Raw genomic sequence first — 24,459 nt, 5'->3', positions numbered from 1 at the left:
GTCCCTATGGGGGGATTCCTGGATGCCCCTTTCTGTTCACCAAGGCCTGTGTCCGAAGCAGCTCTGCCCTGCTCCGCCCTCCTTGTCAAAGGCCCCACCTCCGTCTTCACCACTGCCACCCCCATCATTCTGCCCAGAGTGGCAGTTCTCTGGGCAGACCCCAGGGAGGACCGGAGCTAGAGGTCAAGGCCTGCCCTCAAGGAGTTCCCAAACTCCTAAGAGTGCTAGGCAGGAGGGTGTGCCCAGGCCGACAGCCTGCCGGGCAGACAACCACACTGCCCTGGGCACACGCTTGTCCCCTTGGCGTCAGTGTCTGCAGCCTCTGCCCAGGCCCTGATCTCCACCAGCATGAAGTCAGGGTAGGCAAGGGTGAGAGGGAACACAAGAGGCCAAGGGCCAAGTGTGCTTCCTGTGGAGGGGACAACAGGCTCGTGTCTCAGGAAGAACTACTATCTGCGAGGAAGGCCCTGCCCCCTGGCCTGGCTGCGGCCCCTCCCCAGCTCTGGCCACACCAGCGGGGCCCTACCGGGCAATGAGCAGCTCCACCAGGTGCAGGTGGCCACAGGTGGCCGCGGCGTGCAGGGGTGTCCAGCTTTCGCTGTCACGGGCGTTGACCTCGGCCCCGGCGTCCAGCAGCTGCCGTACCACGTCCCGGAAGTCATCGATGCAGCTCTACGAACCACAGAGCCTGAGGCCAGCGCCCCGGCCAGCGCCCCCTCCTCTCCCACCCCACCCTCGGCGTGGCTGACCTGGTGCAGCGCCGTCAGGCCATCCTCGTTGGCCAGGTCAGGGCTGACCCCGCTCTCGAGGAACTGGCGGACTGTGAGAAGGGGGCGGGAAGCGTGGTCAGGACGCAGGGCTAGGGGTCCTGCCAGGCCAACACTGTTCAGCCCGGGCGCCAGGTACCTGGGCGGACTGCCGTGCCGCAGCCGGGAGCAGAGAGTGGTGAGGAAGACAGAGGTGTGGGTGGCAAGAGGGACACCCGAGTCCAGGCTGAGGGCTCAAGAGTCGGGGCTCTGGGTATCTGTCGGCCCCCAGGTGGGCATACACAGCAGCCCTCTGCCCCCAGCACCTAGCAGGACCCACCCCTCCTGAATCAGGGCACTCCCAGCGCTCAGGCTCCTGTGTGAGCGCAGGCCCCCTGCCCAGCTGCAGCCTGCAGTGTGGGCCCCAGGCATCCAGGCCCACCCCCTCCAAGGTCTCCCTCAGTAGAGCTGATCCCTGTCCTCACTCTTCAGTGGCCCCATCTGGGGCCTAGCCTGTCACCAAGGTCATCCCAGACCTCCTTACTGGCCTGGCCCTCCCAGATATGCTCCATGGGCAGCAGGGTGATGCACCCCACTTCCCACAGTTCCCTGAGCCTGGGCCAGCGGCACACCCACCACGCCCTCCTCTACCGCCCCTGCCTTGAGGCACTGCCCGCCTCTCCTTGCCCTCTGCACCCCAGCCTCTGCCCTGGAGGACGGCAGGACGAGCCTTCAGGAGCCCCTCAGGGACAGCAGAGGGGCCATGAGCACACAGGGTGCAGGGGAGGAACGAGGAGCCTGTCACTGCCCAGGGCGGTCCTGATGGGGAGGAAGAAGTCAAAGATGGGCAGAGGCAGGTGTCGAGAGGGCTGGCCTGCGGGGACCCCCGGCCCCGCACTCTAACCTGCTGAGGGGGGTGTGGCCGCCCTCCTTTACACAGGTGGAGACAGGGCCCAAGCAGGTGGTGGCCAGGCCTCTCCTGGTCATCGCCCAGCGCCCTGGCCAGAGGCACCGAAGAGGATGGGCCACCTGAGCCAAGCCCTGGGCACTACCCCGAGCTCCTGTGGGCTCCCCGATGCCCCTGCCCAATCCCATCAGCCTCACCCCCGCAGCAGCACCCCAGTGTGCTGCGCCATCACTGGTGAGCCTCAAGTGGCCGACCACTGAGAGCAAGTGCCCGAGGACACCAGGCCAGCCCCGGGGCCTCCGCAGGACAGCACTGTGCCCTCCGCAGCTCTCTCCAGGACTGAGGGGGAGGACAGGGTCTGCCCTTGGGCTCAGCCATGCTCACCTTCCTCCAGGTCATTTCGGGCAGCAGCCTCCAGGAGGGCAACGCTGGGAGGGAAGAGGACCCGCTTCTGTGGCCGGCCGCTGGCTGCCTCCTTCCATGGCCGTGGCCGCTCCTGGCGGCCCTTCTTGCCCTGGGCCTCCTTCTCAGCCTGGGCCCACATCTTCACCTGCTGGGCACGCCGCTTCTGGGCGTGCTTCAGCCGCTCCTGTGTGCTCATCCTGCCCACCATGGGCATCTCTGCCAGCAGCTCCAGGTGCTCGGCCATGGCGGGGGCCGCCTGCCCGGGGGACCGCTCGGGGCACCAGGTGGGGGAGCACCAGGGCCAGACTGGGCCTGAGGGGTGGGGCAGCTGGCTGGACTGGCACCCTTGGGGGCATCCCCTCCCCAAGGCTCAGTGGTGCCCTCCGCCCCTGGCAAGGCTGGGTCACGAGGCCGCACGCCGTGACCAGGCCCGGGCAGAAAGGGCAGGGTGGGAGGGCACCTGCTGCCTGCCTCTCAAGAGCCCCGGCACCTCGGCTACTCAACGGGCAGGGCCTCACCTCCCTCTTGGGGTCAGGGTGCACAGCTTGTGGGAAGCAGCCCACGACCTGGCCAGCCTCGGTCCAGGGTCTGAAGCTAATTACCTAGATAAGAGAGGTGCAGCGTCCTGGCACTTGGATGAGGGTGAAGCGGGGGCAGGGCAATGGGCAGAGGCCCCCTCACCTTCCAGGCCTTAGGATCCTGGGTGGGGCCTGGGAGCAGCCATGGCCTGGCCTCCCCTCCCCTCTCCCTCACTCTTCCAGGGTCAGTAGTTAGTGCTAACAGGGGGGTGTGGCCAGAGGGCGGGGCCCACAGCCACAGAGAGGGCGTGCCCTCAGAGTCCTGGGGTCTCGGCCCCCAGTGCCCAGGAGTGAGACTGTGTGAGCAGCCAGGGTACCAAGGGCACGGCAGGCCTGGCGACTATGTCTTCAGGAGGGCCTCCTTTTGGAAGAGCAGTTGATCAGGCTGCAGACAGCAGGTGGCATCCACCAGCCTGTGGAGGAGGAACAGGAAACAAACACATCAAGGCTGGCTCCAGGTGGGGCAGGCCAGCAGGGAAGAACACTAGCCCTGCCCTGTCCCAGCCAGGGCCATGGGACACATGGGACAACATTCCTGGCAGGGGGTGAGGGGGCTCACTCAGAGTTCCCAGAAAGGGCAGTGCGGCTGAGAGCAGAGAGCAAGGACCGCTGTGCTGACAGCCACAACGGAGCCTTCCCCGAGAGGCTGCCCCTCCAGGGAGTTGTTCTCCGCAAGTTTCTTGAGGCCCCAGGCTCTGACCCTGGTCCCCACGGCCACACTGACCTATCTGCCCCAGGCTTGACTGCACAAAGTCACCGTCTCCTTGGGCTCTCCTGAAAGTGCTCCGAGGGCTGTGCCAGGTACAAACCAGGGCGAGCGCCCGTCTTCTGCGAGATTATCCTTCCCTCCTGGCCACTCACAGCCCCTCCCTTCATGCTCCCCCCCACCCCCAGGAAGCAGGCCACCCCACACACACTTGGCCACAAGGTGTGACTGTCACCTCTCTGGGCCTTCCAGGGAAGCTGACCTGAACAGCCCACCCCAAGAGACCATCAGCAAGGAGCAAGGCAGGGGAGGGGGCCCACAGAGGATGTGACGATGCCCCACCCACAAGGAAGGTGGCCCACCTACAGGCCCCACAGGGCTCCAGGGGCCAGGTTCACTTCTCAAAGGCAAGGACAGGCGCCAGTCCCAGAGCCACCACCCAACTGCCAAGTTTAGCAAGATTTAGAAGGCATTATCCACCCCATCACTCTACAGACAAAAAGATTCTGATGCCCGCGTCCTACAGAAGACCAAGAGCAATCAGCTGTGCTAACCGAATACACGTCTTCTGGTTTATTCATTTTAAAGGCCATCCATGAGAACTCATCACGGAGCAGGATCTGGAGAGCACGCCCTTCCCCCAACTAAGCCACAACAGGAAGAACCCCGCAGCTAACATGGGTCCTCAGCCCCGAACTCTGGCGGCCCCAGCCTCCTGAAGCCCTGGTGTGCTGTGGGCCCCTCCGGCAGCACTCCTGGCTGTTAGATGCCCGAGGGCAGTCTCCATGTACCCTTGGGCAGGTCCTCGGGCTGACGACTATCTCCTCTAGAGCCCCAGCGACCCTAAGGTGACCCGGGGAGTCCCAGGAAAACACTGCAGTGGATGCCGGATGCCAGGACAGTCTCCCTCAAGGAGTGACACAGTGCCCAGAGCCTGGCCCCTCCGGGCTCAGCCCTAAGCTTTCTGGCCCCCAGCCCCCTCCCAGCCGCAGTCCAGGAACAGCTGCCACAAGTACAAGAGGTGACCCTTAGCTGAGCCACCGCGGCCAGGGTTAGGGTTAGTGGGGTCCCACCGAATGGCCACGCCGCCATACCCACGTTGCAGGGTGGTGGGGGGTGCGGGACGGTGGTGGGGGGCAGGTAAGCAAGGCTTCTCCTGCCTCGTCTACAGATTTTGCCCCAAGTCTCTCTGGAATGTCAGAGAGAATCTGAGCGGGTTTTTTTCCCAGGTCTCAGCTCTGTGCCCAGGCAAGCTGCACAAGAGTGTGGCAGTGAGATGGGAAAGACAAGAGGAGCCTGAGGACACCCTCCCCCCTCAGCCCGCCCCGCTGGGCCATCCCCAAAGACTATGGCTGAAGGCGCAGGACCCAGAGCCCAGCCCGGCGTGAACAGACCCGTGCCGGCCTGAGTGTCTCTGCGGCCTTGCCGCATGACCCCCACAGCGCCTCCGGCAGGCCCCATTTGCCACACAGGGAAACTGAGGCCACGCTTACACCCAGAGTCCCCTGTTGACTACTTCACCGCATCACACCCTCAGCGTCTGGGTGAGGGTTAGAGACGGTGCCACAAGAGCCCGGAGCCATGGCTTCACTCGCCCACGGCCTTGCTCAGAGAGGGCAAGGGACTGGCGGTGGAGGCTGGGGGAGTCCACCTGCTGGGGGGCCACACGGGCAGCATGGGGTGGTCACCGCAGGGAGCACAGAGGGCCACTGCAGGGAGCACGGGGGGGGGGTCACTGCAGGGAGCACGGAGGGGGGTCACTGCAGGGAGCACGAGGGGGCCACATAGGCAGCACGGGGTGGTCACTGCAGGGAGCACAGACGGCCACTGCAGGGAGCACGGGGGGGCCACACAGAGAGCACGGGGGGCCACTATAGGGAGCATGGGGGCCACTGCAGGGAGCATGGGGGCCACATAGGCAGCACGGGGTGGTCACTGCAGGGACCATCACGGAGCACGGACCATCTGCAGCACAGACGGCCACTGCAGGGAGCACGGGGGGGCCACACAGAGAGCACGGGGGGCCACTGCAGGGAGCATGGGGGCCACACGGGCAGCACGGGGAGGTCACTTCAGGGAGCACAGAGGGCCACTGCAGGGAGCATGGGGGGGGGGTCCACTGAAGGCAGCAGGGGAGGGGGCCACACAGGGAGCACGGGGGGCCACTATAGGGAGCACAGGGTGGTCACTTCAGGGAGCACAGAGGGCCACTGCAGGGAGCACGGGGGGGGGGGGGTCACTGCAGGCAGCAGGGGAGGGGGCCACACAGGGAGCACGGGGGGCCACTGTAGGGAGCATGGGGGCCACTGCAGGGAGCACGAGGGGCCACACAGGGAGCATGGGGGGCCACGCAGCACTAAGCAGGGGTAGGGGGGGAGGCTGCTTCAACACACAGCCACAGAGGGCAGGATCCACCTCTGTCCTCACACCAAAATCAACTCCAGACTCATCAGAGACACAGACCTAAGGAAAACTAAAGCCACAGGAGTACAAGAAGGAAAGAGTATCTGTGTGATCCCAGCAAAGGGGAAAGCCTTTCTAAACTGGACACAAAACCCAGGAACAAAAACAGAAAACCGATCTATCCAGTTGCACTACATGTTCAAAATGCACAGAAAAACAAAGCAAATCAAAGCAAAACCTTACAGGGGCCCTTGGGGGGGGGGGGGGCTCAGTCGGTCAAGCGTCTGACTCTTGACTTCCACTCAGGTCATGATCTCACAGTCGATAAGTTCGAGCCCCGAGGTGGGGTCTATGCTGACAGCACAGAGCCTGCCTGGGATTCTCTCTCTCTCTGCCCCTCCCCTGCTCTCGCACACTCTCTCTCTCAAAATAAATAAACTTAAAAAAAAAAACAACTACAAAACCAGAAAACACATGGTCAGCTGGCCAAAATATTTACAATAAACATGACAAAGTGGTCCTCAAGTCAAGTGGTGGGGCAGTCCAAGGCAGTTGACGGGACAAAGGACACAGATCCCATCAGAAACATCCAGTCAGACAGTCGCCTCCCTAATAATTAACAGTAGGATGTGAGCTTGGTCAGCACACATGGCTGGGCCACAGAGGCCAGCCTCTAGAGAGCAAAAAAGGCCGTAGACCAAACACTCTGTTCGAGATACTTCCCTGTGGATACACCTGCCACTGCTCAGAAGACAAAGGTGAGGACACCACTGCCAGCCCAGCAGAAGACCCCTCGGAGAACTGGCAAGGACACGGTGGGGGCTCCACCTCCTCAGACCTCGGCTGAGATGGAAGGGAACACAGAGATAGGGTGGATGAGGGGAGCAGCATCGAGGAGGGGGCTTCTGACCCTGTTCTCAATCCCCCAGTTCTGAAACCCTCGCCACCAATGACCTCAGCCCTGTTTCTGGGCCTTCACTCTCCCTTGGGAGTCCCAGGTCCCCTCCACCCTGCTCCCTTCCCGCCAGCCTTCTCTCCCCACCTCAGCCACCACCCCCCCCCACCCCATTTCTCGCTGTGGCCTGCAGCCCCCTCCATAAGAGTCTCAGCCCCCTCTCCATAAGAGTCCCAGCTGACGTGAGCCATCAGCTGTGCCTACCACCCACACCAGCCCTTGCTGTGGGCATCGCCCCACCGCCGCGCCAGGCCTGAATTCCTGGTGGTCTCAGTATTCCTGTGACCATGTTCAGCGCCCTGCCCCTCAGTCTCGACCTCTTCTTCCTGCCAAAGGCCTCGCCCTCTGCCCCAATTATGCCCTCGACCCTGTCACCACCAGTAACTGTCCCCTGACCCCCACTCTGGCATTTCGGCTCAACACCCCCTTCTCAGGCCAGCACCTGCCCCAGCTCAGTCCTGCTGACCCTAGCACTCCAGAGCCCCCACGTCCTCATCTGCAGCTTCAGGCCGTATTCAGCCATCACACACTCTGTGGCCCTCCTGACTTACAGCGCCCAGATGGGAAGCCCGGCCTGTCCAGCACCACTGCCCCAGCTCCGCACGAACCAGCAGAGCCAGGAACTAAAGGCCACACATCAGACAAGCGCAGGGCCCACTCTGTGGAGGCTGCTTTTAGGCAGCAGGCTTGAGCAATGGAAGCCTGAGTAAGTAAGGGCACTCGTGGCGACCACCCACGGGGCTGAGTACAAACAGGCCCCTCACGACCCGCCTCAAAACAGCCACAGGTCCTAGCTGACCACAGTGGGTTACTGACAACCCGGCAGTTACCAAAAGAAAATTCTATAGTTTCCACACCTCCTCACTCCCTGACTTAGCTACAGCTCCCCCCACACCCCCCACCCCGCTCCTGACAGTCTCCGCTTTGCTGTCCTGCCTGCTGCAGTGTGTTCAATAGACTTCTGTCTCCTTTGTTCTGTCTTGGATGAACTGTGTCACCGTCCAGGTGGCCAGCGTCCACCCAACTGGGAGCCCCACACACTCCATGGCACTACTTCTTCCAGAAACCTCACAGCTTCCCTTGCCTCTTCTCCCATATTTTCATGCTCAGCTGCTGACACGTTTCATGAGAAGACAGAAGCCTTTAGACACAGATGTCCACCTAGTCCCACGACCCACCTGCCACTGGCCCCCCGCCACAGTGCTTCACCCCACAGCAAAGACCCGGACCCATGCCCAGCGGACCTCTCTAGGACCCGTCTTCCAACGTCAGCTCTCTCCTGCCTCTGGGTCCTGCCATCCCAACCTAATTGAAAAACAACAAACCTGCTGGATGAGACAAAGACGTTTGTATCGCTACTTCGAGTCATATTTGTACTAAACTTCTGGCTAGTGCACCTGGGCACGAAAAAGAAAGAAATGGAATAAGGATAGGAAGGGTGGAAAAAACTCATTATGTGCAAATGACATTGTGTAGGATAAAAACCTGAAAGGTCTTTTTCTTTTTTTAATGTTTATTTAGAGAGAGAAAAAGAGCATGCATGAGCAGGGGGAAGGGCAGAGAGAGAGAGGGAGAGAGAGAATCCCAAGCAGGCCCCATCCATACTGTCAGTGCAGAGTCCGACGTGAGATCACGAACCTGAGCTGAAATCGAGAGACAGATGCTCAACAGACTGAGCCACCCAGATGCCCTGAAAGATCCTCTAGGAAAACTATTGAAATTAATTAAAACAGAAGAATATTGGTAAATACAAGAGTAATGTAAAAAATAATTGTATCAGGGCGTCTGGGTGACTCAGTTGAGTGTCTGACTCTTGATTTCAGCTCAGGTTGTGATCCCAGGGTCATGGGATGGGGCTCCTTGTCAGGCTCCGTACTCAGTTTGAGATGAGATCCTCTCCTCCCCTCTCCTCCCCTCTCCTCTCCTCTCCTCTCCTCTCCTCTCCTCTCCTCTCCTCTCCTCCCCTCCCCTCCCCTCCCCTCTCTCCTCCCCTCCCCTCCCCTCCCCTCCCCTCTCTCCTCCCCTCCCCTCCCCTCCCCTCCCCTCTCTCCTCTCCTCTCCTCCCCTCTCCTCCCCTCCCCTCCCCTCCTCCCCTCCCCTCTCCTCCCCTCTCCTCCTCTCCCCTCCCCCCTCCCCTTCCCTTCCCCAACTCTCCTCTGCCCCTCTCTCCCCTTTGCACTCTCTAAAATAAAATTAAAAGATTTTTTTTAAAAAAAGAAAGAGGGGCGCCTGGGTGGCACAGTCGGTTAATTAAGCGTCCGACTTCAGCCAGGTCACGATCTCGCGTTTCCGTGAGTTCGAGCCCCGCGTCGGGCTCTGGGCTGATGGCTCGGAGCCTGGAGCCTGTTTCCGATTCTGTGTCTCCCTCTCTCTCTGTCCCTCCCCCGTTCATGCTCTGTCTCTCTGTCCCAAAAATAAATAAACATTGAGAAAAAAATTTAAAAAAAAAAACTGGAAAAATCAGTGTGGATGCTAGTGTTCCAGACGTCTTCAGGGGACTGTCTCTCTGAACTACTTCCTACAACTGAATGTAAACCTGCAGTGATCTCCAAATAATGTTTAAAAATAAAAAGAGTGAAAAAAGGATGGCCTGGAGAAGGAAGTGGTATTGGCAATACATAACCAGCAATGGATAGAAGAACTACTAAAAAGCAAAAGGAAACCTGCTGCCAAACAGGGAACGGGCCAAAGACCTTCCGAGACCCCCTCACGTCATCCACAGAAGGTGCCCCGCCCCGCCCGCCAGGCCATCAGCCGCCAGGGAGACACTCCCTCAAGAGCTGAGACCCGTGCTGGGGAAGGCACAGGGGACCTGTGGCTGTCCCGGAATGGTATCCACATCCTCCAACAGCCACCCCACTGCAGGCACTGCCCTAGAAGAAGCGTGCCCGGGTCCCACACTGAACCTGCTCCAGGGGCATGGCTGTACAGGACATTCCCAGGAGAGCTGGACAACTGGGACACTGGGCTGTGGGCTCAAATGCTCAATCGATGTCCATCTCCCTGAAGCTTCAGGAAACGCATGCTCAAGGGTCAAGGGCACACATGGCTCCCTGAGCACCTGGCCTCATTGGCAGTGGGGAACCCCCAGGATCATTCCAACAGAATGGGAGGGATCGGCCGCCACATAACTCGCCTGTCACAGCATCAGGATGACTTTCAGAGACCTGCTCTGTGAGGCTGGGGGGATCATCATCCTCACTTGGCCCAGGGCACCAGAGGATTCTCAGGGGAGGAGCCACATCCACACTGTGCCACGGTCACCTGTCATTCTAGGCTTTGAAGTCTCTCAAAGCCAACACAGGAATGGGGTTAACGGCCTCCTACTCTCAAAGCGTCCTTCCTCCATGTCCTAATCTCTCAGAGTGGCATATGCCTGTTCCTCTGTCCTTCTGCCTGTCTCCCACCACAGTCTCAGGGCATTACGGGCAGCCCCTTGGTGGACCTAACTCCAGTTCTGCCTGTGCCACTGCCTGGGGCCTGGGACCTCCTCCGGTCCCTCAGACTCCCCTGGTACCAGCCTCCACCACCCAGGAGAACCCCAGGATGGGAGTGCCTGCTCTGGTTACGTCCTTGGCACTAGCCAACCCCACCGGGGCTCAACGACCCTGCCACCACAACGGCTACCAAGGCAGACCTGGGCTCCAGAAAGCCCACATTCCCTGCTCATTCACTCGTTTCTTCCACAAGCAGCAGTCCGGCTCCTGCCTCTCCAGGCTGGCTTTCAAGGGAAGGGCGCTAGGTGACCATTTACAAGGTGCCATCCCATGGGCAGGAAGGAGCAACCAGTCTGAGTGAAGGGTCAGCATAAAGGCCCAGAGGGAAGAGACCTGGTGAGTTTGAGAACTAGGAAGCAGGCAACAGCAGGAGTGGGGAGGCCCACGGGATGGCCCACGGCGTGGCTGGACCCTCTTGCCAGGGAGGGGAGGGGAGGCCCCGAGAGGCAAGGCCGGAGCTACCCCTGGGCCCCGACTCCCACTGGGTCTGTATCTTTCACAGGTGCTGCTCTGCTCCCAGCTGGAGCTCCAGCCTGTCTCCACACTGCAGCCCCAGGGCACTGAAAATGCTAACCTCAACCCCCTCACCTCTGCATGAAGCACCCCCATGGTCCCGACAGCCCCACGGAAGGCCAGGGCTCAGACACACGGCCCAGACGCCCTGGACTCAGGGCCTGCACAGGGTTCCACCCCGGCACTCGGCAGCCCTGCTCGTCACCCCGGCGGGACGCCCTCCCACCACTGTTGCGGCCAGCCTGGATCTCATGGCAGCCGTGCGTGCCTGGGCCCGGGACGGACAGGCTTCCAACATTTCCCCCAGTGTGTCGGGGCCCCCTCCGAAAAGCCTTTTTTACGGTGAAGTGTGATACAAATACAGAAGATACCGAACACACGCCTAAAGTGGAGGCAGAACCATGCGAGCGCTACCCCCTCGGGACGGGGTCAGGGCCTCCCCTCACTCTTCTGGCGATCGCTACTCGGGTGTGGTTTTTTCTACCTATGTGTCCACGCACACCTTCCAGGCGCGGGAGCACGGCACGTCCAGTCGGAGCTCTGTGGCCCTAAGGGGTTGGCCTCTCGTGACTGTAACAGTCCGTTATGGGACCGTACACGCTCCAATTCACTTTTCTTCCGTCCTGACCTCCAACTGTCCCAGCACCGCTTGTGTGGTGGCTGCTTCCCCGCACACTGCTCTGTGGCGCCACCTTGGACAGAAAGCAAGTTCCCACACATCTGAGGCTGTTCTAGATTCTCGACTCTGTTCCACTGGTCCATTTATCGGTCCCTGAGCCTGTACGAGGTGTCCTACATGCTGTGGCTCTATAGCCCGTCTCCTCTCTGGCTCCCCGGCCTCCCATCAAGGACTAACTCACCCGGTCTCAGCTTCCTCTGAGACCCTCGCAAAGAGCCTACATCCTTTCTCAGCGGTCTCCGTGCTCCTCGGAGCCCCCTACCATGACACAGACCTGTAGAGCCGGACAAAATGCAAGCTCTCCGGGACTCTAACCCACAGAACGAAATTTCGCTCAGCTCAGTCACAACTGCCATGTGACAATCCTGCGAGGGGGTCCTGGGAGTGAGGCCCCGGGGGCCAGAGCAGGCTCTAGACACAGGCAGGGACCACAGCGAGCTCTGGTGGCAGTGCCTACGAGGGGCCAGAGTCCGGCAGGCCTCTCCCCAGAAACCGGAGGCTCCAAGCCTCCCTCTCCCCTTTCCTCACCCTTTGCCACCCAGCTCCAAAATAAACGGAATGAACTAACAGCAAGGTGTCAGGGGCCTAGACACCCTAGTGAAAGAAACTTGGCTGGAGGCATCTGCACTTGAAAAGAGGCTCACTGAGGACTGAAGGGAAAAGCCAGCTCTTGGCTAGGAGACAGAAAGGACTTCCAGAAGCTCCAGGTCACCTGGAGGCCAACACAGCCTCCAGTCCCTCAGCAGCCGCTCTGTCCCATGGTAGCCTTGGTTAGCCTAGTCCCTCCAATGGGCCAGGACCCCATCATGCAGATCTGGAAAGTAAAGTCTGTCAGATACAACAAGGGCAAAACCACAACGCTGTAACCCTGGGTCTGCTCTGACTCAAACCTCTCTCCCCAACAGACGATGACCCTTGCGCCTCGGAAGCAAGGGAAGCTGGGGGCGTGAGGGGTGGAAGAGGCATGGGGGCCACACAGCCTTAAAGCAAGAGACGTGTGGATCTGAGCACACACGTGCCCAGGGCGAGACCCTGCCCCCCCATAAACCCAGTGGGAGAACTAGAGGGGCATCAGAGAGAAAGGGAGTTCATGATTAGCATACAGATTCCTGGAAGCTGGAGGCAAGAATGGTGAACAGAGAGGACGGCGAGAGGGTGTGTCCGTGCAACAATGGAGGTCAGAAAAACTCAAGGACATGATACGGGGGACAGGTGACACATAAAACAGCAGAATCCCCATGAGCCTGAAGCCAGCAAGAACACTGTTCTTCTAGGGGTACAGGACCTGGGTGACGGGACACACAGACAAGAGCCCATAGTTCTGCATCTGGCCTAACTCTGCAACAGAAAGACTGACATCGTTTCCAACTTTTGCAACACAGGATTATGAACAACGTGACAATGTAACTTCTACCACACTTGCCTTGTAAACGTGGTGGCATAGTCCACTTTAGGACATACACGCAAAAGAACTGAGGACAGGGACTCAGATATCTGTGCACCAATGTTCACAGCAACATCATTCCCAATAGCCAAAAAGCAGAAACAACTCAAATGTCCCCTGACAAAAGAAAAGATAAACCAAATGTGGCATATACGTACAAGGGAATATTCAGTCATAATAAAAGAAGGAAAATCTGATACATGCTACAAATGTATCTGACCAAAGGGCACATGTAGTAGGGTTCCACGTCTATGAAGTACCTGGAATAGGCAAATTCACAGAGACAGAGACAGAAAGAATGGTGGTTGTCAGGGGCTGGCAGACAGGGGTGGGAATTGTTTAAAATTGACAGGGTTTCTGGGGCGCCTGGGTGGCTCAGTCGGTTGAGTGTCCAACTTCAGCTCAGGTCATGATCTCACATTTCATGAGTTCGAGTCCCGCATCGGGCCGCTTGGAGCCTGAAGCCTGCTTCTGATTCTGTATCTCCCTCTCTCTCTGCTCCTCCCCCACTCATGCTCTGTCTCTGTCTCAGAAACAAATAAACATCAAAAAAAAAAATTTTTTTTAGGGGCGCCTGGGTGGCTCAGTCGGTTAAGCGTCCGACTTCAGCTCAGGTCACGATCTCACGGTCTGTGAGTTCGAGCCCCGCGTCGGGCTCTGGGGTGATGGCTCAGAGCCTGGAGCCTGCTTCCGATTCTGTGTCTCCCTCTCTCTCTGACCCTCCCCCGTTCATGCTCTGTCTCTCTCTGTCTCAAAAATAAAGAAACTTTAAAAAAAAAAATTTTTTTAATGACAGAGTTTCTGTTTCAGCTGGTTAAAAAGTTCTGAAAATGGATATTGATGATGGCTGCACAATACTGCAAATGTACTCAATGCTACTGAATTGTACCTAAAAATGGTTACAATGTTAAATTTTATAATACGTACATTTTACCACAATTAAGGGAAAAAAACAGTAGGGGTGCCTGGGTAGTCTAGCTGGTTAAGCATCCAACTTTGGTTCAGGTCATGATCTCCCGGTTCGGGAGTTCGAGCCCCACATTGAGCTCTGTGCCGTCAGCACGAGTCTGCTTTGGATCCTCTGTCTTCCTCTCTCTGCTCTTCCCTTGCATGCCTTCTCTGTCTTCTTCTCAAAACGATTATTTAGTTTTGAGAGAGAGAGAGAGAGAGAGAGAGAGCAAGTGTAAATGGGGTAAGGACAGAGAGAGGGAGACAGAGGATCCGAAGCAGGCTCCACGCTATCTGTACAGAGCCCAACGCGGGGCTCAAACTCACGACCGTAAGACCATGACCTGAGCCCAAATCAAGAGTTGGCCACTTAACCCACTGAGCACCCAGGTGTTCCGCACCAAGAAAATCAGACAAACAAACAAAGTAAAAGGCACGGGGGACTAGAGGAAGAGGAGGAAAAGTGCCAGCTCCAAACCCCCCCTTGCACGAGGCAGACCAGGCTGCTGAGAACTACTGGAGCAGGATGGAGGTTCCCCACATCCTGTTTTCAATAATCATGTTACTGGCAGTGAAGCTGGTATTTTTACCCTAAGACCACCCTAGGCTTATTGTGGGATGCAACAGGTAAGTAGCTCACACCTATCGCTTGTAAGATAACAGTACTGTCATCCTGGCTCACAGAGAACCAAGATTCCTGGCATGGGAGAAAAAAGATACAAGCGTTAAGAATAAGGAGGTAAAGTTCCTGTGGTCCTAAATATGACCTGGAAGCCCCCATATAAACTTGTAATGTGGGGGTACCTGGGCGGCTAGGTCAGTTAGGCCTCAGACTCTTGATTTTGGTCCAGTCATGATCTCACAATTGGTGAGATCGAGCCCCACGTTGGGCTCTGTGCTGACAGCACGAAGCCTGTTTGGGATTCTTCTCTCCCTCTCTCTGCCCCTCCCCTGCCTGCATGCCCTTTCTCAAAATAAATAAAAGCTAAAAAAAAAAAGTTTTCTTTCTACAAAAAGATTTAAAAAATATTTACAGAGTGAATGACGTATTTGAGATTTGCTTCAAAATAACATAAAAAGTTTAGGTGAAACAAAACTGTCATGAGTTGGTAATTGTTGAAGTTGGGTGATGAGTATTTGGGGACCATTATATCCTGTCTACATGTATAGACATTTGAAATTTTCCATTAGTAAAAGCTAAAAAAAATTTTTTTTTATTTTACCAGGGTAGACCATATGCTGGGACATAATCCAAGATTCAGCAGATTTATAAGGAATGAAAGCACACAGAATATGTTTACCAACCACAATGGAATTAAATTAGAAATCAATAACAAAAATATATCTAGAAAAACTCCCAAATATTTGGAAGCTTAAAAGCATATTTCTAAATAACCTACAGGCTAAGGTAGAAATCAAAATGGAAATTAGAACATATTTTGAGCTGAATGAAAATGTAAACATAACATATCAAAATATGTGAGATGCAGTTAAAGCAGTGCTTGGAAGGAAATATTTACCTTTGAAAGTTTAAATAAGAAGGTCAAATCAATGACCTAAGCTTCCACTTAAGAAGCTAGAAAAAGAGGGGAAAATTGGGGCACCTGGGTGGCTCAGTCAGTTAAACGTCAGACTCTTGATCTCAGCTCAGGTCTTGATCTCAGGGTTGTGAGTTCAAGCCCCTTTTTGGGCTCCACACTGGGTGTGAAGCTTACTTAAAACAAAACAAAATAATGTAGTAGTAGTAGTAATAGCAATAAAAAAGAGAGGAAAATTAAACCCAAAGTAAGTAAAATACAATACTAATAAGAACAGAAAATAATTAAATAGAAAATAGACAAATAGAGGAAAATGTTGAAACTAAAAGCTGTTCCTTTGAAAATCTCAATAAAATTAATACTCTTACTCAACTGATCAAGAAAGGAAAAGACAAAAACTACCAACATCATGAATGAAAAAGTGGACATCACTACAGATCTTACAGACCATTAAAAAGATTAAAATGACAGTGTTCTGAACAATTTATGACAATAAATTCAACAACTTAGGTCAAGGGTCAACAAACTATAACCCATAGACCAAATCTGGTCTACCACATGTTACTATAACTGAAGTTTTATGAGAATATAGCTATACTAGCTTGTTTATGTATTGTCTATGGCTGTTTTGTGCTACCACAACATAGACCACATGACCTAAAAAGCCTAAAATATTTACCATTTGGCCTTGTATGGAAAAAAATTGCCATGTTTAACTTAGATAAATGGGCAAATTACCTGAATGAAACAAATTATCAAAATGAATTCAAGAAGAAACAGAAAATTTGAATAGCCCTGTATCTATTAAAGAAATTAAATTTACAGTAAGAAACTTTCCCGAAAAAAGTAACTCTAAGCCCAGATGGTTTCACTGGTAAATTACATCACTTAAGGTAGAAATAATACCAAATCTACAAAAGCCCTTTTTAAAAATAGAAGAGAAAGGAACACGTCCCTAAGTCATTTTGTAAGGCCACCATTACCCTGACACTAAAACCAAAGACATAACAAGTTAAGAATACTATATACCAGGGCGCCTGGGTGGCTCAGTGGCTTAATCATCTTGACTTCAGCTCAGGTCATGATCTCACAGTTTGTGAGTTCGAGCCCCACATGGGACTCTGTGCTGACAGCATGAAGCCTGCTTTGGATCCTCTGTCTCCCTCACTCTCTACTCCTCACCATCCCCTGCTTGTGTGTGCACGTACTCTCCCCCACCCCCCACCCCACCCTGTCTCTCTCCAAAATAAACAAACATTAAAAAAAAATACTACACACCAATATTTATTTATGAATAGCTTCAAAAATCCTTTTAACATTATTATCAAATTGAAACCAGCAATATATAAGAAGAATAATACATCATGACCAAGTCGGGTATATTTCAAGAATAAAAAATTGGTTTAACACTTTAAAAATAAAAATACAATCAAATCAATAAAAGTAGAGAATCCATTTGGCAAAATCCAACATCTGATCATGATAAAAATCAAACAAACTTTGGGGCTCCTGGTGGCCAGTCAGTTGAGCATCTAACTCTTGATTTCAGCTCAAGTCACCATCCCAGGATCATGGAATCAAGCCTTGCATCAGGCTCTACACTGAGCGTGGAGCCTGCTTACAATTCTCATTCCCTCTCTCTCTCTCTCTCTCTCTCTCCCTCAATTGCACTTTCTCTGTAAAATTAAACAAACAAAAAAAACTTTGAAAACTAGGAATAGAAGGAAGATTCCTCAGCTAAATCATGCCTAATGGGAAAGGAACGAACACTTTCCTCCCAGGATCAGGGACACCAATCCTGTTCAACCTTGTACTAGAGGTCCCAGCCAGTGCACTAAGCCAAGAAACAAAAAGCATGCAAATTGGAAAGGAAAATGTAAGACTCTTTAGATTCAGAAAGCATGTAGAAAGGTATGTAGAAGATATGTAGAAAATCCTTAGGAGGGCACCAGGGGGCTCAGTCAAACAGCCAACTCTTGGGTTTCAGCTCAGGTCATGATCTCACAGTTCGGGGGTTTGAGCCCTGAGTCAGTCTCTACACTGACAGCACACAGCCTGCTTGGGATTCTCTCTCTCCCTCTCTCTCTGCCCCTCCCCCACTCGTGCTCTGTCTCTCTCAAAATAAATAAATAAGCTTAAGAAAATCCTTAGGTATCTACAATGGAGATACTAGAATAAAGAAGTATATTTAGCAAGGCTGTGAAATACAAGGACAATGTCAAAATTAACTGTATGTCTGTACTGGCAATGAACAACTGGAAAGTGTAAAATGTTCATTATTATCTACAAAATTAATATCACAAAGTATGGAATATTTTGATACTCCCTTCAAAAGGTAGACCCTAGAGCGCCTGGGGGGCTCAGTTGGCTGAGCGTCCGACTTCGGCTCAGGTCATGATCTCACGGTTTGTGGGTTTGACCCCCGCGTCGGGCTCTGTGCTGACAGCTCGGAGCCTGGAGCCTGCTTTGGCTTCTTGTGTCTCCCTCTCCCTCTGCCCCTCCCCCTATTCATACTCCATCTCTCTCTCAAAAATAAATAAATGTTAAAAAAAATTAAAAACAAAAAAAGGTAGAGCCTAATCCACTTCTCCCTCGGTATGGGTTGGATTTAGTCACTCACTTCTTTTTTAAGTTTATTTATTTATTTTGAGAGAGGCAGAGCATGAGCGGGACAGTGGCAGAGAAAGAAGGAGAGAGAGAGAATCCCAAGCAGGCTCTACACTGTCAGTGCAGAACCCAATGTGGGACTCAAACTCACAAACCTCAAGATCAGGACCTAAGCCGAAATCAAGACACTCAACCAACTGAGCCACCCGGGAGCCCCTGGGTACTCACTTCTAACAAACAGAAAACAAACAAAAGCAGAAATGGCAGTGGATAACTTCAGAGCTTAGGTCATAAAAGGTCATGCAGCCTCTTGCTTGCCCTCTCTTGGATCTCTGAGGCTGGAGGAAATTAGCTAGTATGCTGAGGCACTTGAGGAGTCTATGGAAAAGCCCATGGGTGAGAGCTGGGGACAGCTAGCTTGTGAGCAGGTCCTCCGGCCCCAGTCCAGCCCTCAGCCGATGCAGCCCTGGCTATCCTAACGCAACCACATGATAACTTGAACGGGAACCACCTAGCTAAGCCATTTTTGAATTCCTGACCTACAGCAGCTGTTAGATAACAAACGTCTGCTGTTTCAAGCCCCTATCTTTTAGGGTAACGTGATACACATCAATAGACAATACAGTGTGAAAATTAATAAAACGAAACCTTATTTAGAATGGAGTCTGGCGACCAGCAGAGGGAGCTCTCGTGTCAATTACGCACCCACCAGGAGCCTTCCAGGGGGCTACTGCTTTCCTGCCTCTGCCTGCCGCAGGACTTTTAGTTGCCAACAGCCCCTCCTCCTCATCGCCTTTCCTCCCTAAAGAGCCTTGCTCTCCTGTGCTTTGCAGACCTGCCTGTGCTTCTGACAGAGCTTTCTTGTCCCGGGATGCAATTCCCTATTCCCAAATAAACCCATTTTCACGGATAAAATAAGTGGCAGTTTTGGGGCGCCTGGGTGGCTCAGTCGGTTAAGCATCTGACTTCGGCTCAGGTCATGATCTCGCAGTCTGTGAGTTTGGGCCCCGCGTCCGGCTCTGTGCTGACAGCTCAGAGCCTGGAGCCTGTTTCAGATTCTGTGTCTCCCTCTCTCTCTGACCCTCCCCCGTTCATGCTGTCTCTCCCTGTCTCAAAACTAAATAAATATTAAAAAAAAAAAAAAGTGGCAGTTTTATCTTTAAGGTTAACATTACTTGGCGATCAGAAGTGAGGCCCGGAAGACCCCCAACAAATCTGAGGCTGTTGGGCAAGCAGGTACTCGTACCCACAGCGCCAAGTGAGCTCAGTGCTTTCTTACCCACCCTGAAGTGTGAGGGGAAATTTTCTCCTGGATTCCAAGCTCTCCTCTCTGTTCGAGCTCTCAATGCTGTTCAGTGTCTGTTTCAAGGCCTTGTTTTTTTCTGAGAATAACCCATTTGGCCTCAGTCCGACTCCCACTTGGAACTAGACTGTTCCTTTTGGAACCATGCTGGCCTTTGGTCTGATTCCTTCTGGAGCCAGGCTGTTCCCACTGAAAGTGTGCTGTTTAGGGATTATTCTCTTTGCTCTAGAGAAAAGCCTCTAAGAAATGGGATCCTAGGGATCATAAGTGCTTTGAGAATGTCCTCCCTACTGGTTTTAAGTTTGAAAACTATGGTCTCAGGGCACCCAGGTGGCTCATCTGGTTAAGCATCCAACTCTTAATTTCGGCTCAGCTCATGATCTCACAGTTCGTGAGTTTGAGCCCCACGTCAGGCTCTGTGCTGACAGAGCAGAGTCTGCTTGGAATTCTCTCTCTCTCTCTGCCTCTCTGCTGTGCTCACTCTCTCTCAAAATAAACAAACATTTAAAAACTATGGTCTCAGGTGGCTCAGTGGTCAAGCATCCGACTTTGGCTCAGGTCATGATCTCATGGCTCATGAATTCGAGCCCCCGGTTGGGCTCTGGGCTGATAGCTCAGAGCCTGGAGCCTGCTTCAGTTTCTGCCTGTGTGTGTGTGTGTGTGTGTGTGTGTGTGTGTGTGTCTGCCCTTCCCCCGCCTCATGCTCTGTCTCTCTGTCTCAAAAATAAAGAAACAATAAAAAAATATATAAAATAAGGAGGGGGGGCACCTGGGTGGCTCAGTTGGTTGGGCGTCCAACTTCAGCTCAGGTCATGATCTCACAGGTTCGAGAGTTCGAGCCCCACATCAGGCTCTGTGCTGACAGCTCAGTGCCTGGAGCCTGCTTCAGATTCTATGTCTCCCTCTCTCTCTGCCCCTCCCCTGCTCGTGCTCTGTCTCTGTCTCTCAAAAAGTGAATAAACATTAAAAAAAAATATTAAAAAAAATAAATAAAAATAAAAACTATGGTCTCTCCACATGCTCATTTATAAGTAAATGGACTGACTTAACCAAAAGTAATTTAGAACTTTAATGGCCATTATGGGGAAGGGAGGGGAAGGGAGGGGAAGGGAAGGGAGATACTCTGAATGGGATGCCTACTTTATTTTTATTTTATTTTATTTTATTTTATTTTATTTTATTTTATTTTATTTTTATTAATTTTTGAGGCAGAGAGAGATAGAGCATGAGCAGGGGAGGGGCAGAGAGAGAGGGAGACACAGAATCCGAACCAGGCTCCAGGCTCTGAGCTGTCAGCACAGAGCGTTGCCGACACGGGGCTCGAACTCACAGGGTGTGAGATCATGACCTAAGCTGAAGTCAGACACTTAACCGACTGAGCTACCCAGGCACCCCAGGGATGCCTACTTTATTATTTAAAAAAATATATATTTTTTAATGTTTATTTATTTTTGACAGATAGAGAGACAGAGCATGAGCAGGGGAGGGCAGAGAGAGAGGGAGACACAGAATCTGAAGCAGGCTCCAGACTCTGAGCTGTCAGCACAGAGCCCGACGCAGGGCTCGAACCCACAGACCGCGAGATCATGACCTCAGCTGAAGTCAGATGCTCAACCAACTGAGCCACCCAGGCACCCCTTGGGATGCCTACTTTAAATGGTATCTTGAGGCTCCCAAATGTTTTCAGGATTCTAAATTTGCCTCTTTGAAAAATACTATTTTGGGCACTGGGGTGGCTCAGTCAGTTGACTGTCTGACTTCAGCTCAGGTCATGATCTCATGGTTTCAGAGTTTGAGCCCTGTATCAGGCTGTCTGCTGTCAGTGTGGAGCCTGCTTCAGATCCTCTGTCCCCCACTGCCCTCCGTCCTCTGCCCCTCTCCTGCTCACACCTTCTCTCTCAAAAATAAATAAACATTACAAAAAAGAAAAGAAAGATACTATTTCTCTTTTAAATTTATTCATTTATTTTGAGAGAGACAGAGAGAGAGCACACCCACACGCAGAGGAGGGGCAGAGAGAGAGGGAGAGAGAGAGAATCCCAAGCAGGCTCCACACTGTCCGCATGGAGCCCGACTCAAGGCTCAAACTCACTGGCCGGGACACCATGACCTGAGCGAGATCAAGAGACCGACACTTAACTGATGGGCCCACCCAGCCGCGCCGAAAAATACTGTTTCTAAGTTAACTGAGGCAAACCAACAATTAACAGGAGTCACAATGGCTTCTGAGGCCTCCTGCCCCTTCCCCATCCTCTTTGTCTGCAGACGCAGCAGCTACTTACGCCCAGTGCTTTTTTCCTCTCTCTGCCAAACTTGCCTTTTCCTTTGAACCTCTCCCCTCTCCCTCCTCTCCTGAACCTATTAAAACTTGGCCCTTCAAAGTTAAGTCTTCTGGGGCGCCTGGGTGGCTCAGGGGGTTGAGCATCCGACTGTTGATTTCAGCTCAAGTCATGATCCGAGGGTTGTGGGTTCGAGCCCCGTGTAAGGCTCTGTGCTGACAGCACGGAACCTGCTTGAGATTCTCACTCTCTCCCTCTCTCTCTGCCCCTCCCCACCCTCTCTCCTCCATTTTCACTCTCTCAAAATAAATAAATAAACATTAAAAACAAAAAGTAAAGTAACTGAAGACTCTCCTGGGTTTGCTGAAGAGTTTAACATAGTGATTCAAACTTCTCTACCTGGTCTCTCAGATTTTTATCAATTAGGCCACATATATTGGTGAGTGCCAGGCCAAATGTAGGATAAAGCTAGCCAAAAGGGAACATCCTGAAGGGACTTTAGAGAAACAAACCCCTAGCTGTGGGCAAGATACCAGCACACTAGCTAGAAACCTCTACAGAGCAAGGACAGGTGAGCCAAATTTGGACTCTTAACTGCCAGAGCCACCCAGATGGCCCTCAACAGCTTTTTTCAAGCCTGCAGACTGGAATAAAAGTCAGGCTTGTACACAGAAGCCTGATGAACCTGTTCATAATTACAACTGGCTCCAAACTGTCTTTAAAAAAAATTCTGGTCCTCCTTCAGCAACTGGATCCACCCAGGGAGCGCTCAACTCTGCGGTTACAAACAGGCTAAAGTGGTCCTTCTCCTTTAGTTAAAAGGACCAGCGTGCAACGATGTCAGCCCCAGATTTAATCTGGCAGACCACATCAGTCACATGCTAGATGAGTCACATAAAAGAAAGACCAATAAAATTCTTAATTTTCAACTCTGGGAAAGAAGCTCCCGGAACAAACCAAACCCCTCAAGTCTCTGTTGTCACCGCAGAGTGCCAGGACACCGGCAGAGCACTCCAGGTGCCCTCAGCCCTCTCGCCAGCCTTTGCAAAGTCCTCATTCCCCATGGTGGGGCTCCGAGGGACTACAGGGCTCTTCACAGCCCTCCCTCTTGTGATCAGCTTGGAGAAACCACTCCATAGATCAGGAATGAATGTTTCTGTCCTAACGGACAGCACAGCTACAGTCCTGGTGCCCGGCTACCTGCCTCGAGGCGCTCAAACAGCTCAGTCAGTGGGGGTCTCTAATAAACTTCTAATAAACCTGTCTCTGAGCCCACTCTCTGTCTAGGCCTCTGAGAGACACCTACCCTTTTCTCCTTAGTTCTTCCAACCTATTCAGTTATTGGATTGAGGTCTTAGAAAAGTATCATGCCAGAATTTTTTTCTCACAAAGGAGGGAAATAATTCTAGGATTTTACAACAGTAATCAAAATAGCCAACCAGGGCAGGTAAATCACGCTTTGCTGTCTTTTATTTTCTGTTTCTGACTCTCACTGCCACCCTGTTTATGGGCAAAATCCTCAACTGATATTTGCAGAATCCACAAGGCACCTCCCCTCAAGATTCCAATGGATCCCTCGAGGGGTGTCTGGGGGGCTTGGGTCATGATCTCACGGCTTGTGAGCTCGAGCCCCGCGTAGGGTTCTGTGCTGACAGCTCAGAGCCTGGAGCCTGCTTCACATTCTGTGTCTCCCTCTCTCTTTGCCCCTCTTGCACTCCTGCATTTTCTCTCTCTCTCAAAAATAAATAAATAAATAAATAAACAAACAAACAAACAAACAAACAAACGTTAAAAAAAAAAATAGGTCACCTCAAACCCTCTCCCCAGAATTAATACCTATAGGTAAGCCCTGGAAGGCATCAAGCCCATAACAGGTTAGGAGGCTTAGGGCCCCATCATCCCCTGCACTAGTCCCTGTAATACCATTTTACCTGTAAGAAAACCCAATGGCCACAGAAGGGAAGTTTGTCCAGAACCTCCCAGCAATAAATAACACTGTTATCCCTCAACACCCTCTTGTTCCTAACCCACATGTGCTAACGTCCATTCCCAATGAAAGCAAATTTTTCACTGTAATTGACCCAAGAGTACATTTAGTTTTCCAGCTGATAAGGATAGCCAGCCAGAATCTGTTTCCCTTCACCTCGGAAGAACAGGAATCCGCCTGGACAGTAATGCCCTAGGCCTACAGAGACTTCTTCTTACTTTTCACAAACCTTAAAAGCCAATTTGGATGACAGCAAGTTTTCTGCAGGCTCTACTTTGTCACAATATGTAGATGATTTGCTTCTCTGCTCCCCTCCTCCTGCCACTTCACAGGAGACAGCATCCACATGTTAAAACTTTTGGCCTTAAAGAGACAGAAAGTGGGAATGCAAGCTGGTGCAGCCATTTAGGAAAACAGTCTGGAGGTTCCTCAAAAAACCAAAAATAGAACTACCCTACAACCCAGGAATTGCACTACTAGGCATTTACCCACGGGATGCAGGTGCGCTGTTTCGAAGGGACACATGCACCCCCATGTTTATAGCAGCACTATCGCCAAGAGCCAAAGTATGGAAAGAGCCCAAATGTCCATCGATGGATGAATGGATAAAGATGACGTGGTTTATATATACAATGGAGCATCACTCGGCAATCAAAAAGAATGAAATCTTGCCATTTGCAACTGCGTGGATGGAACGGGAGGGTATTATGCTAAGTGAAATTAGTCAGAGAAAGACAAATATCATATGATTTCACTCATGAAGACTTTAAGAGGCAAAACAGAGGAACATAAAGGAAGGGAAACAAAAAGAATATAAAAACAGGGAGGGGGATAAAACATAAGAGACTCATAAATATGGAGAACAGAGGGTTACTGGAGGGGTTGTGGGAGGAGAGATGGGCTAATTGGGTAAGGGGCATTAAGAAATCCACTCCTGAAATCATTGTTGCACTATATGCTAACT

The 24,459-nt window shown here is 52.7% G+C and overlaps 1 protein-coding gene across 3 annotated transcripts in view; it reads right to left on the bottom strand.

The window, feature by feature from the left end:
- Positions 1–24,459, bottom strand: part of PPP1R16A (protein phosphatase 1 regulatory subunit 16A) — a 39,614-nt gene that overhangs the window by 2,726 nt on the left and 12,429 nt on the right. For 2 of the 3 annotated variants that reach the window (XM_043602130.1, XM_043602131.1), the window contains 3 exons: positions 2,038–3,049; positions 750–820; positions 527–672 (listed from right to left, as the gene is read on the bottom strand). In XM_043602130.1, the coding sequence (XP_043458065.1) occupies positions 527–672; positions 750–820; positions 2,038–2,302 (482 nt within the window). In that variant the 5' untranslated portion in view covers positions 2,303–3,049. Of the gene's footprint in view, positions 1–526; positions 673–749; positions 821–2,037; positions 3,468–24,459 lie in introns of those variants that run through there. The other variant, XM_043602133.1, reaches the window with a different exon arrangement.

Source organism: Prionailurus bengalensis, chromosome F2, assembly GCF_016509475.1.
Source record: "Prionailurus bengalensis isolate Pbe53 chromosome F2, Fcat_Pben_1.1_paternal_pri, whole genome shotgun sequence".
Taxonomy (NCBI): Eukaryota; Metazoa; Chordata; class Mammalia; order Carnivora; family Felidae; genus Prionailurus; species Prionailurus bengalensis.
The sequence above is the reverse complement of the archived record's forward strand: the minus strand, read 5'-3'. Positions and strand labels throughout refer to the sequence as shown.